General features: G+C 40.7%; 1 protein-coding gene across 1 annotated transcript in view; it reads right to left on the reverse strand.

Moving 5' to 3' along the window:
• The window catches only part of LOC114656393 (receptor tyrosine-protein kinase erbB-4-like), an 833,421-nt gene that overhangs the window by 241,867 nt on the left and 575,832 nt on the right, over positions 1-15,722 (reverse strand). The window contains 1 exon segment of the mRNA XM_051930298.1: positions 10,205-10,270. Within this exon segment, the coding sequence (XP_051786258.1) occupies positions 10,205-10,270 (66 nt within the window).

Consider the following 15,722-nt stretch of genomic DNA (forward strand, 5'->3'; position numbering starts at 1 on the left):
ATCCCAGCAGCACTGGGCAGGAAACAACCCTTGAGAAGATGCCAGTTCATTGCAGACTTAGGTTGAATGATTAACCTGAATTGTAATTAGGCGTGTGTATGAGTACCTGGGGTCCTGTCCAGCTTGGCTCCTACCCCGAGTCAGATGGTGCCCCATAACCTTGACAACAGTAACTTGTGGACAGCATTTTAAAAAAATTTAAAACAATTAAGACAACTAGGCTGTTGAATACAAAGATCTGAGAAAAAAAAAAAACTTCAGGCATTGCTGATTAAGAGCAGAAGGCTGCCAGAGAAGGCGGCCACTCAGAGGGGCGAGGGGGGCGAAGTGCTAAATGAACAGAAAGCGCTGATACAGAGCTGCAGATCAATCACCGTTATGAGTGCCTGAACAGCTCGACCGCGTCTTTGATTAGAAATCATGTATTTTGCTTATAACTTTGCATGTCTATGAGATTCCCATATTGATTTCGGTTATTTTCCATTACAGCCCCGTGATTTACCATCCGCCTTCTCAGCCTGGCACCCTCCCATGTGATCCGATCATTTATTAAAACATTTATGCAAGAGAAACATGCTTCATCAGGTGACAAAAGACATCTTTTTAATTTTGGCATTTTTCTTACATGGCACACTACAGGAAAACATGCATTTAATACCAGATATGTGGCAGGGCTCTCAATTAGACACTGCAGGCCCACATAAAGGGGGCACTTTAGCGCCAATTTGTTCCACGGAGTTACTCAGACCTGGCTGTGTTTTAAGCTTTGAATCTGCATGGGAATCGCCACACGAGGGGAAAAAAAATCAATATACTGTACTGAACAGGGCCACTTGGGTGCTACATGTCACCGGACGTCACAATGTCACCGAGACACCATGGGCATTATCAAGAGGAAGACTGCAATTCAAGTAAATGCGTTTGATACAGTGTCTTTTACAGCAGGAAGTACTGTGTTGTTTACAGCGGCTTGTGACGGTCTGTGGAAGACTCCATATAACAAAGTTTGATTGAGTGAGCGAGCGAGCGATCTATTGAAATAAAATAGTGAGCTGTTTGGTTGTCTGTTAGTTTGTTCACCATTCATGCAAAAAACACCTCATCTGATTTTCATAAAGTTTTACAAGTGAGTTGCCATTGCTCCAAATTTAAAATATACTGGGTTATAACTGGAGGGAGAAAGTGAAAAACCAGTACCAAAGCTGGGACTGCAATTCCCATCAGGCAGCAAAAGTGTGCTGGGGCTAAAGGGAGGACCCCAATAATTGTGCACACAAAGCTTTGAAATGGCCAAAGCAGGGTGTCTTCTAAGCCAGCGGGTACAGCTTTTTGTTCTCAACTCTAGCTTTTAGCTTTTGTCGAAGGGTAGGTCTTTTAGTCTCATTGTAGGCTGAGTTTAGCTGGGCTGAATTTCCAAAAGACTGTGTACCCTGTTTATTTAGAACCGGGCAACGTCAGGACTTCAGCTAGTGTATCTATAAATGTCTGCACTCTGATTTGGAATTTGCATCTGCTCTGTCACCCTACCCAACATTCAGCTGCCAAGGCATGTTTATACAGCAGCCGGACAAGCCACACATTCTTATTTATTACATCCATCTATATATAATTGTCAGCGTTGCTTACTTAATTACTTACTATGTGTGCTGCAACCCTCACCAGGGAAAGCGGTGGAAAAGATGAGATGAGGCTCACTAATACGTGTCTGCATTGTCTATCCATCACTGCCATCACTCTGATTAGTACTTTGCCTCTCTTCTGACACCCTACTGTAAATAGCATGTATCTCTACAGAGGAGCCAACCACCAATACTTTAATTAATTCGTGAATTCATTTACCTACTTATTCATCTGTTTGTTTGTGTGCTTGTTTATTTACAATTGTCACTGTCACGATTAGTACTTGGGATGGTATCTGCATGGTCACCTCACCCTACACTGTACCACCATACCACCACTGCATGGTTCTGCACCAAAGGAATAAGCCACAAAAAATTTATATATATATATATATTTATATATATACACACACTTTCTTATTACATCTATCTATATATAATTTTCAGTACTCTGATTATTTATTTATATATAAAACTATTACTAATTACACCAATTGTAATTGTTCCACTTAATAATTTGCATGTACTTAGTTACCCTGATCTACACTGTGCTGCCATTGCATTGTTCTGCACTGGTGGGACAAACTACAAATGCTTTACATTTTAAAAAGACATCATCATATAGTACCTTTCAAATCTATCTATGATACAGTGCATTTCATTTTATTACATAGTGCCTTTTATATTTTTCCATTTACCCATCATATAGTATCTATCTATCTATCTATCTATCTATCTATCTATCTATCTATCTATCTATCTATCTATCTATCTATCTATCTTATAGTGCCTTTCATATCTATCTATCTATCTATCTATCTATCTATCTATCTATCTATCTATCTATCTATCTATCTATCTATCTATCTTATAGTGCCTTTCATATCTATCTATCTATCTATCTATCTATCTATCTATCTATCTATCTATCTATCTATCTATCTATCTATCTATCTATTATATAGTGCCTTTCATATCCATCTATCTATCTATCTATTATATAGTGCCTTTCATATCTATCTATCTATCTATCTTATAGTGCCTTTCATATCTATCTATCTATCTATCTATCTATCTATCTATCTATCTATCTATCTATCTATCTATCTATCTATCTATCTATCTATCTATCTAATAGTGCCTTTCATATCTATCTATCTATCTATCTATCTATCTATCTATCTATCTATCTATCTATCTATCTATCTATCTATCTATCTATCTATCTATCTATCTATTATATAGTGCCTTTCATATCTATCTATCTATCTATCTATCTATCTATCTATCTATCTATCTATCTATCTATCTATCTATCTATCTATCTATCTATCTATCTATCTATCTATCTATCTATCTATCGTCACACACGTGCAAGTAGGAGGCAGCTAAAGGGCTTGAGTAACTGTAATTCTGCACCAGACCAGGGGGCGGCGGAGTGAGCTGACTGTCTCTCTCAGTTCCTTGCAGACTATTCTCGGGAAATCCCACTGGGTTCTGGCGCCTCTGATGATGTCACTTCTGGTCCCGGTGCTTGTGATGTCGTCACTTATGGTCTCGAAGAAGTCACTTCCAGTTCCAGCATCAATGGCATCATTTCCTCCACCGGCCTTTAAAGATGCCATCTTACCTCCACATATTCATTTCTGTTTTGGACTTAGTATTGTGAACAACTCTGTTAAACTTCAACCTTTTGCAACCAGGGTATATTATACGGGTGGCTGCCCCAAACATTCACAGTGTCTGTTGGTCATTTTTCTGACACTATCTATCTATCTATATATCTATCTATAATTGTCTTTCTTCGATTTAGTAATATCTGCTTTGTTGCAATGCCTACACAATACTACCACTGCACTGTTCTGCACTAATGGAACTATAAAAACTTTATATTTACCTACTGATTAAAAACAGATTATCTATCTATTATATAGTGCCTTTCCTTTCTATCTATCTATCTATTATATAGTGCCTTTCCTTTCTATCTATCTATCGTCATTGCTCTGATTAATAATTTTCATTTGATTTGTCACCCTACCCTAAAATGTAATCCGCCAGTAGGATAAACCAGAAATACTTTGAATTTATTTATGTACTGTATGTACTGTATATACTATATGTTGTTCCAATTAATAATTAGCGTCTGCTTATTCAACCTGCCTTACACTTATTTCACCTCTTTAGGACAAGGCACAGACATGCCGGGTGCTTACAGTATCTCTTGGCTTATTTCTTTCTTGACGTATTTATATTTGTTGCTGCTCTGACTGGGTTATCTCTTCTCGTACCCCACACTGTGTTGCCGCTGATGTTTCAGTACCAGTGTGACAATCCCCAAACGCTTTTTATTGTAATGTCCAGGAACAATAAACTGAATTGAACTGAACCTTTTAAAGAGTAATTACCTGATGAAGTTATGAGATGCCAGATCAAATTCTGGGCAAAGATGGCCAGAAGGACACAAGCATTAAGAGAAAAAGCAGAGAAGAAGAAGAACAGACCTCATGATGTCAGATACTGGAGATTCTGCATATGGCCAAGAGACTTGAGGGGAAGCCTTAAAATTATGAAGGAATTATAAAGTAACATGAATGCCAACATTACAAGAATCACATCTCTGATTTAATATTATTGCAATAAAAATTTTGAGGGAAAAAAAAAAAAAAAGAATAGTCATTATCATTTGACAGTTGGCTAAATATGCAGACAAATCTGCCCATGAAGAATTAATACGGCAAAGGAGAATGTTATTACATTTTTGAGGCGTGTGTAGATTTATAGTTTAATAATTCTAACCGCTGTATAAATTGCAGGAAACGGTTCTTTTTTTCTTTTCTGTGGGTTAACCTTGATGAGTAAGCAAGTTGCGAACAAATTACACACACGCGTGCAGGTAATGACATTGGAAGAGTGTGCCTTATAATTAGAAAGAGCCATTACAGCAGCGTAACCTCTCCTTGGGTTATGTCACCCCCTAAAGCCCTGGGGGGCATTTCAACTGAAAATGTGAGCTAACTCCATCCAAACGGCTGAAGACCCAGCAGGTAGCGCGAGGCGGCCCACTTTCTCAGTCTTTATAAAACGCAGCTCAAGAAGGAGGGGAGCTCTGTGAGTGGACTCTTAGGCGGCACCTGTTGAAAAGTCTGGTGTGGTGCCCTGTTACTGGTGGCACATTCATGAACTGTAGAATGCCCGAGGGGGGGCCAGGGTGGTCTTTTGGCCTTTGGACCCCACACAGTTTATTTCCTTCATTTTTATTTTCCTGTCCTATCAGCCCATAGTTTGTAATTCAGCTGGACATTATGATTCCCTCCTGTTATAAACAGCACTTCTTTAGGTTTTACTTTCTTTGGGTAAGTAACTCTGCTTACCTGTTATTATTGTAAAGCACTTTGAGCTACTTTCACGTATGAAATGTAATAAATAAATAAATAAGTTGTTGTGGTCACCTGTGTACATCTTTATAGGGTCAGTCTACAGGCTTCCTTAACCATCTTTCCCAGTGAAGGTCACAGAAGCAGCAGGTCAGCTCAGACTTCACCATCCCCGACGACAGATTTAGGTGCTTACTGGGAAATTTCCAGGGGTTTCCAAGCCAGCTAAGAAATATAAGCCCCTCAAATAGGTCCTGGGTCTGCCACAGGGTCTCTGCCCCAATAGGATGTGCTTTAGGGGGAGCCGCTGCCTGGGAGAATCCTTATGAACTGGCCCATCTTGATATGGAGGACCACCGACACTACTCTGAGGGTCTCTTTGAAACGCTGAGCTTCTTAACTTAGCACAGAGTGTCAGACTGGACAGGCTGTGCAGAAAGCTCACTTTTGTTGTTTGTACTCAAGTTCTCATTCTTGTGGTCATTACCCACAATACCCACAGGTGAGGACAGGGACGTAGATCAGCCGTTAAACAGAGAGGTTGGTCTTTAGACTCAGCTCCTATTTCACCATTACAGACCGGTACAGTGTCCACAGAACGCCGCTGTTGCTCCAATCTGCGTCTCCATCTCACATTCCCATTTTTGTGTCTCCTGTGAACAAAGTCCTCAGATACTTGAACTTCTCCACTAAGGGCAGTTGAAGAGTAATCCACTCTATTCTGAAAGAGAACCATGACTTCACACTCGGAGATGTTCATCCTCATCCCAGCCACTTCACACTTGGCAGGTCACAGCCAGATGAGATGAAGAGGACAACGTCATCTGTGGAAGGCAGTTATGCTACCCTTAGTGTCTCCAGCTGGACACTCTCACATCCTCGGCTGCACACCTTGATATCCTGTCCATGAAAACCACAACCAGGAGTGGTGACAAGACGTAGCCTTGATGGAGCCCGACACCCACAATCAACAAATCCGACTTAGCAATAAATATTCGGCAGCAGCTAGCACCGCACTCATATGGGCAAAGAAGGCACACAAGGGGGGCCCTGTTACTCCACACTCCTGCAGCACCTTCAACAACACATCCCAAAGGACACGGTCATATGCTTTTTACATGTGGACTGGGTTACCATTTTCCAACTCACCCTTCCGCAACCGCACCAGGGTGATGAGTTGGTCTGTTGTCCCACTACCACCCTGGACCGTCACACCTTAACATGGTGGTGGGGCTTTTTGCACCTTAGGGATGCTCAGGGCTAGATGGTCTGGAGCTTTGTGTTTCTGGCAAGGTCTCCCTTGGTGGACAGGTGTGGGATGAACGTTCAGGCAAAGAACAGTTCACCATGTCCCTCTTGACCAGGGGTGTTGAACTCCGATTCTGGAGGGGCACAGTGGCTGCACATTTTCATTCTAATGATCTTCTTAGTTAGTGACCAGGTTTTGCTGCTGATCAACTTCTTTTGCCTTAATTTGAATTAACTTGACGCAGGCCCCTTAGTCGTCTCTTTTTCCTAAATTAGCAGCCAAACAATAATGAGACACCACACGACCAGCTCACCTGTGCCCATCACACAATCACAGAAAATAAAGACAGGTGAAGGTCTCGGTAAGGCTGATCTCTCAGGTCACCAAAACATTATGACGGTGTTCTTGGAAAATGAGTTTTGGAAATGTCTGCTGTGGCAGAATGAGAGCAGCAACAAGCTGTGGAATTAAATCAGGGCTTAAATTACCAGCAAGAATCGGCTCCTCATTAAGAAATTGGTTGGAGTTTGAAGCCCCAGTTTAGCTGGTCATCTGTCAGCTCGTTTCATGTCTCATTTCTGTTTGGCTGCCATTTAATGAAGAAAGGAATCAATTCAGAGGACTGAATCCTTAATGACAGGGCAATTACAACAGAGGGAAAAAGAACTGAAATAGCAGTGAAAAGGACAAGGCTTAGGATAAAAACCTGCAGCCGCTGAGACCCTCCAGGCCCAGAGTTCGACACCCCTGCTCTTGACAGTACTCATTATAAACCCTGCATAGGACTCCTGCAGCCAGGTATGGTGGTGGCATTCGCCAGAGAGCACCTGGTGGCTGAGAAAATCAGATAACCCGGCCAGGCTCATGCCAACATGACAACGTGGAGCCGCTGTGTGGATTCACCATACGCAACAGGAAGGATGGGGGTCCGGTGTGATGCCGGTTGTAGGAAAGGCCAAGATGGACTACAGAGACTGGCTGGATAGCCTTGGAACTTCTCTCCTCCATACTTGTGAAAATCTCAGAACACATTTGTCATCCCCTAGCGTCATAACAAAAAGCAGACAAAAATCCCATGAGAACCTCTAAAGACAACTGCAGCACAAGGCTCTAAACAGCTAAACTCACTAATTTAATTATTAATTTATTCATAATTTATTAATTATTTATTAATTTATTTATTACTTATTTAATTTAATTTGTGAATTTCCCATTGGGATTAATAAAATATCTATCTATCTATCTATCTATCTATCTATCTATCTATCTATCTATCTATCTATCTATCTATCTATCTATCTATCTCATCCTGCCAACTATACTAAAATTAATATCTATCTATCTATCTATCTATCTATCTATCTATCTATCTATCTATCTATCTATCTATCTATCTATCTATCTATCTAATATAACGGATTGATTTTTTGATAAATGCAGCCTTTGCCAATGATCTGTTTTATACATTAAAGGGGATTACGTACTCGCATTTGTCTCTCTTCAGAAATCACCTGAAAAGAGAAGTCCCACTATGTGTGGCATATCATTCTAGGGGAGGAATGAATATCAGACCTACAATAAAACATGGGGGGGGGGGGGCTCTAGTGTGATGGTGTGGGGAAGCTTTGGATGACCTGCCATTACTGTGAGAGTAGGAAATTCTGCACTTTACCAGAACATTCCGCCCATGAGCTGGAGCTGAAGCATAATTGGGTTACACAGCAGGACAACAACCCCAAAGACACCAGCAAGGTGCTCAGACGAAACAAGGCCTCGAGCAAAGAAAATGTTACAAGACACAAAGAAAAAGAAAAGCTGTTGAAACTTTCAAAGCCATTTCTAAGGCTCTGGGACTCCAATGCACCATCATCTCCTAATGGAGAACGTCTGGAACAGTGGGGAAGGCCAGCTTGCCAAAATGACTTCAAGAGCATAGTGACGACTGATTTAAAAAGGCACAGAAGATCTCAACAAGAACAGCCAAAGAACTGCAGGCCTCCATAACCTCAGCTGAGGTTGGTGTTCATCACTCCTCGATAAGAAAGAGACGGAGGAAAAATGGGAATGATGGGGAAAAATAGCAAGGTGGAAACTTCTCCTACCCAGGAGTAACACCCGGGCTTGTCTTGCATTTGCAAAGAAACTCCTGGATGATCCTCAAGCCTTTTGGTATAACGTTCTAGGGACAGACAAGCCAAAAGTAGAACTCTTTGAATGACACGGGGTCCACAATGTCTGGCGGTCGCCAGTAAGAACACCAAACCTACAAGAAAACATGGCAGTTCTAGTCTGGTGGTGTTCAGAAGACTCGCTATTCATGCAGCAGCTATGAATATCCTTAAGGAAAATATTCAATTCACAGTCTGTGACCCGAAGCTGAATTGTAATTGAGTCCAGCAGCAAAACAAACACAATCAAGTCTACAACTGAATGGTCCAGAAGAAGTACAATGAAAGTTTTGGAGTGGCTTAGTGAGAAGTCTTGACTAGCACCCAACAAACCACCCAATGACAGCTGATGCTCACAAACCTACCAATGTGTCTGAAACAAGGCAGTTCTGCAAAGAAAGGTGGGCTAAAAGTCCTCAACTGACAGACTGAGGAGATCGTTCCTGCCCCAAACTACGCGACTCCTCAATTCCACCCTAGGGGGTAAACGTTAACATTATTCAAAGTTATTGTCTTTTTTACCTGCATTTTTATTACTCTTTAATATTGTTTTTGTATCAGTATGCTACTGCTGGAATCTGTGAATTTCCCCTTGGGATTAATAAAGTATCTATCTATCTATCTATTGTAAAGGATAGCCGGGTTCCATGCCCGGCAGGGACGCCTCTGCTGCATCTGTTCCGGGGGAGCCACCACGGGCAGCTCAATACCTCCCCCGGGACGCTTGGTGGCAGCCTCCCTGGCGGATGATGATTCCCCAGCCTGGTACATGGCTCCATGGGACATGGAGTCCTCCACAGCCTGGTTGGGGGCTTGGATGGCCGCCAGGGGGAGCTGCATGGACTTTCCAGCCCGGCCGGTCAATTCCTCAGCACCGCCCAGAAATGCAATTAGGCCCAGGTGACCAAGCACCTGGACTATGTCCGGGTGGGGTATAAAAAAGGCCAGCCACCACCACTTGGGAGAGCCAGAGTCGGGAGGAGGAGGACTAAGCCTGAGGAGGAGTGGTGGTAAAGAAAGGAAGAGAAGAGTGTTGTGGGACTGTGTTGGGCCTGTGGGACACAGGGAAGGCGTGCCCCAAGAAGAAAATAAAGGAGTGTGCTTTATTTAAGTACGTGCCTCTGTCTGAGTCTGTGCCGGGTCGGGTGCTATATAGCGCCGTATTACACTATCTATCTATCTATCTATCTATCTATCTATCTATCTATCTATCTATCTATCTATCTATCTATCTATCTATCTATCTATCTATCTATCTATCTATCTATCTATCTATCTATCTATCTATCTATCTATCAAAAAATCAAAATCAAATTAAAGAAGTGTTAAGAGGTGAGAATTACTGCTAAAGGTTGTGCAATCAGGCATTAAGACCACAGGGGCAATTACTTTTACACACTGGTGATGGGGTGCTGAATAACTTGAGTAATGATTTAAAAGCTGTACTGTGTGTTCTCTCATATTGCATTTTGTCTCAAGGTCTGAAGTCATTCACTGTGTACAACAAACCAAACCACATAAGCTATTAGGAAGGAGACAAATACTTTCTCACAGCACTCAGAGAGCCAAACCCGAAGACAGTCCCATCTCTAATGCATCTTCATACAAAATAAGCAAACATTCTTTTCACAATGTGTCAGATCACACAGTGAGTCAGAGGTGACAGCGAGTGACTGTCCAGTTTTGTCACCACTGGGCTGGCTAACACAACCTACTTCACAGTCTTAGAGACCGGGCTTCTACAGACTCCATGACACATCAGAAGCAGTGAAGGAATGCCGATGGTTTACTCACAGATCTGGCACTGGAATTCGTTTGGGCCCCAGCAGCGTCCAGTACATGACTTGTGGCATTTCCCACCTGTAAATAAAGAGAGAGAGAGGAAGACTCATCAGTGTTCAAAATAAATGTCACGTAGAGGTGGGGTGTGGATAAAGGCCAGAGAGTACAGCATAGTGCCGCTCAGACGCACTCTGATGGTATAGTGAATAATGTTTTTATATTGACTTAATGGATCCAATTTTCCAATTAACAGATGGCAAAAGCAGGGTTGGCGTAGTAGGTAGGATGTTTTTAAAATGTGTTTCCAGAGAGCATTTAAAAGTTTCCTGCACAAACTGTGCCTATAGCTCAAATTATTAATGCTTTATCTTCTGTGCCGAAGTATTTTCAGGGAAAAAATTCAGCATTTACCTTAATGCACAAGGCTGGTTGATGAAAAATGAATGCATTAGGCACTTAGCGTACAGTGTGGGAAATAAGTCTCATGTGTCATCATACATAGAACCTCCTCAGAAACTGGCATTCCAACAATGACAAACAATAAAAACATATATTTTTCAATAAAATAGCAAAAATACCAAACCTATATCCTATCTATCTATTATATAGTGCCTTTCACATCTATCTATGTATTTATTTATCTATCTATCGTATAGTACCTTTTCCATCTATCTATCTAGAAACCATATAGTGCCTTACAAATCTATCTATTGGTCAGTTATGTGTCATTTGGCTTGAATTTCATCAAGCTGGGTTGTTAATGTTCACAATGCACCATCTGTTGGAATGACAATGCAAAATATTTGTCTCTGGTATATGCCATTTGGAATGGCACATGTAAAAGCAGAATTAATGCTTGTGATGTGGCATCTGTTGGAGTGACAAATGCAAAGCATTTTATTGCTAAAATGTTTGTGATCTGCCATTTGTTTGTCAGTTAACAGGGTGGAGATATATATATATATATATATATATCATATTGACATACACGGCCGGGGTCCTTGCCCGGCCAGGACGCCTCTTCGCTGAGAGGACCGGGGGAGCAAGCGTGGGCAGAACATTACCTCCCCGGGGACGCTAGATGGCAACCCCCATAGGTTGCAGTGGTACCTTGGACTCCCGCAAGGCTTCATGGCAGCTGGAGTTTGGTACAGCCCTGTGGGGCACTGCAGCCGTTCCTGAGCCCATGTGGATGGTTCTTCTGCCACATCCGGAAGTGCAGCCGGAAGTGGGAAGTCGGGAGGAAGGAGACAAAGCTTGCCGAGGAGGAGAGAAGAAGAATAGGAATAGAGAAGAAAAGTATGGTGCAGTGTTGCCCACAGGTGAAGAAAGAAAATAAATATATTTGTGTTTTTATAATTGTGCCTCCTGCGTCTATCTGTGTCGGGTTGGGTGGCTGGCACGCCCCCATATAAATATATTTATATACAGTATATATATTTATATACAGTATATATATATATATATATATATACACACACATATATATACAGTAAAACCTTGGATTGCAAGTAACTTAGTTAGTGAGCGTTTAGCAAAACAAGCTAAATTTTTAAATAAATTTTAACTTGACAAATGAGCGAGGTCTTGCAATACGAGTAGTATGTATATGCTTTGTCCGCTGAGCACCACGTGGGGATTGTGGGTAATCGTCTCCCATGCTCGTTCTCAGTCGGCGTGCCTCCCTCATATAGTCAACATCCATATGAGCGTAGAATGTTTACTATAGCATGGTGACCACGTGTGTGTGTTGTAACGTGTGAGTCCCTGTCTTGCACCCCAAAACACGAGTCTGAGTCTCAGTACTTTAGCAACACCAGCTTTATTCAGCGTGAACCAAGAACAGCATGGTTATTTATTGTAGTGGGATCTACCGCTCTCCTATACATAGACACAGCAGTCAGGCAGGGTCGTGACCAGGTTAGTGGCTAAGTATTACTGTTCCCTTGCATTAATAACGTTCCTTGTATCACCCATCGACGGCAGGCGCTTATAGAGCTACCGTGATCTTTTCGGATTCGCTTTTGCGGCAAACTGCTACAGCGCTGGCAGCCTGCAATTGATTTGGGACGCTCTTCTGCGTTTCGTCCTGTTGGGGAGGAATCCCAAAAGAGTTTAGAATCCTTACAGTGCGTAAAGCATTTTTTAAAGTTTTGTGTCCAAGTGTAGTGACTCTTCAGGCAAAAGCAACCGTCATTGGATAGGCTCCTTGTTAAAGTCGCAAGAAAAGAAGAAGATTCGAGTGAGCCAACAGATAGCAGGGATTCCGTTAGTTAGAGTAAAAGTCGTCCTACACGATAACCCTCCTCTCTCTCGTCTCCCTCACACCAGCCATGATTCATTTCAAAGGTGAAGTACAGGTTAATTTGTTTTATGTATTTTTACTTTATATTTTGTATTCATCATTTTTATATAAATATTTTTGGGTTGTAGAACGAATCATCGGAGTTTCCATTATTTCTTAAGGGAAAATTCGCTTTGATATATGAGTGCTTTGGATTACAAGCATGTTTCTGGAACGAATTATGCTTGCAAACGAGGCACCGCTGTATATATCTATATATATATATATATTGTAGCATGCGGCCGGGGCCCTTCCACACTGGAAGGACCAGGGGAGCAAGCGTAGCCAGAGCATTACCTCCCCCGGGATGCTAAATGGCAGTCCCCCTGGGTTGCAGCAGTGCCTCAGACACCCACAGGGCTTCATGGGAGTTGAAGTTTGGTACAGTACTTTTCCCTGATGGCAACATGAATTAGAAGATCTACAAGTCTCTGACTTAAACTTGAAAGCCAAACAATATCTACATATCAACTATATCCATGTTTTCGATCTCTTTTCGCTTTTACCTTTTGGTCAATATTGCATTGAATTTTTGATTCCGTGTTTGGACTTACATCGTGACAACACAACGTATAACTGCCCGTGAGTGAATATCATTTCTTTCTCTCTACACGAACTGTGTGTGACAATAGCATTCACGCAAATGAGAAATGATTGAGCCGTGGCTGTAAATGTTTTAGATGTGGGCGGGACTTTTCCAAATCTCTCTGCGTAAGCTCTTGTCTCGCGGGGCTTGAAAATTTCACCAAACAACAAATCTTTTAACAAGAAAATTACTGAAACACTACTGATGGCAACACAAATCAGATGATCTACAAGTCTCTGACTTAAAGTTTAAATCTGAACAATATATTCGATCTCTTTTCGCTGTTCCGTTATTTCACAGAGTAATAATTTCCGTTTGTTTGCGCTAATGTGATCTTTACTATCATTTTTTGGAGACTTTTGATTTTCATACTTCTATTATCTCTAATCTGCTCTGCATGTGTACCACGCCATCGTTTTTATATTCTTTACGGTGTTCCACTTTATCATCTACTCTTTGTCTTTTATTTCCTTGGTTAAATCTCATGGCACAAAGTCTCATCTCGCGGGACGCAAAAGTGTCCCCTTTCAAAAGATATACATAGCAGTACTGTTAGTGTTAACATAATTTAAATGACACAAAAGCTGGGTATTTTTCTTCCCACCGGTCACTTGCGAGGTGGCTATTTGATTTAATAACGATCCTTTATTCCAGCATATACAGTAATTACAGCACATTTACCACACCACAGTTGACTAATTCTGCAGCTACAAGGGTAAAAAGATCCAAGCACAGAGAACAAAACAAAAAGATGCAGAAGCAGAGGCCAATCACCTTTGTATTGTCTTTTCAGCTCTTTTGTGTACCCGGCTGGCACAGCTGTAGGTAAGTGCAGCTTGCCCGTAGTTAACATGACAGCCAGCAAGTGAGCTGTTTAAGACCTAATTGCTTCCTTTTCACATCCTATGAGGAGCAAAAAGGTCTGACATTTGCTGTAAAACTTCCTGACACTTTCCTTACACCTCTACATAAAGGAGAAATCAGCTGTTCTCAGGGACACGGGGTCTCTCTTTTTGCCACTATGCTTGCATTGTAATTGATTCTTCCATAATTACATAGCACCCAAGTCTTTTCTCTTGGTGTCACCCGCTCCCTATATTTAAGTTCATTTAAGAGTAATTACGCTGAAATAAAATTGCACTGATCCAGGTATTACAGTTCATGGCAAACCCCAACCCCCGCCTCCCCCCCCCCCCCAACCCCCCTCCCCATCATGGTTATACCATCTGAGACGTGGGGCCACTCCTGTCTATCGAGCATTTAGACAGCAATAAAACGAGCCTCCATCTGGCCTCAAAGAATAAAAGCCGTTATTAAAGCAAATGTTACAAAAGGAGCTTTGGAATCATTCAGCTTTTGACTCAAAAAACTCCATTCACAGTACAAAAAAAAAAAAAAATCACCAAATTAAAAAAACAAGAATAAAATACAGAACTCTTGGCTTCTTATTTATCGCTGAAGTGAGGCACAAATTTGGGGGTGGCATGGTGGCACAGTGGTTAACTTCTACAGCTCCTCGATTTTGTGTGGTGTTTTTTATTTTAAATAACAAAAGTGAAACTTGTAAAAAAAAAGTTAAATAAAAATAAATCGGTTTCTGGAATACTATAGATAGATAGATAGATAGATAGATAGATAGATAGATAGATAGATAGATAGATAGATAGATAGATAGATAGAAAAGGCACTATAAGATAGATAGATAGATAGATAGATAGATAGATAGATAGATAGATAGATAGATAGATAGATAGATAGATAGATAGAAAAGGCACTATATGATAAACAGATAGATAGAAAAATCACTATAAGATAGATAGATAGATAGATAGATAGATAGATAGATAGATAGATAGATAGATAGATAGATAGATAGATAGATAGATATGAAAGGCACTACATAATGATAGATAGATAGATAGATAGATAGATAGATAGATAGATAGATAGATAGATAGATAGATAGATATGAAAGGCACTACATGATAGATAGATAGATAGATAGATAGATAGATAGATAGATAGATAGATAGATAGATAGATAGATAGATAGATAGATAGATAGATAGATAGATATGAAAGGCACTACATAATGATAGATAGATAGATAGATAGATAGATAGATAGATAGATAGATAGATAGATAGATAGATAGATAGATAGATATGAAAGGCACTACATAATGATAGATAAATAGATAGATAGATAGATAGATAGATAGATAGATAGATAGATAGATAGATAGATAGATAGATAGATAGATATGAAAGGCACTACATGATAGATAGATAGATAGATAGATAGATAGATAGATAGATAGATAGATAGATAGATAGATAGATAGATAGATAGATAGATATGAAAGGCACTACATAATGATAGATAGATAGATAGATAGATAGATAGATAGATAGATAGATAGATAGATAGATAGATAGATAGATAGATAGATAGATAGATAGATAGATAGTAAAGGCACTATATTACCTACAGACAGATAGTGATGAACTCATCCCTCTCCTGTTTTCTGTCTATCCATTCTGTAACCCTCTTGATCTCAATCAGTGCCTGCAGCCCACTCTGTCAGTATTTGCCATGTT

This window comes from Erpetoichthys calabaricus, chromosome 8 (genome assembly GCF_900747795.2).
Source record: "Erpetoichthys calabaricus chromosome 8, fErpCal1.3, whole genome shotgun sequence".
In the NCBI taxonomy this organism is placed as follows: Eukaryota; Metazoa; Chordata; class Cladistia; order Polypteriformes; family Polypteridae; genus Erpetoichthys; species Erpetoichthys calabaricus.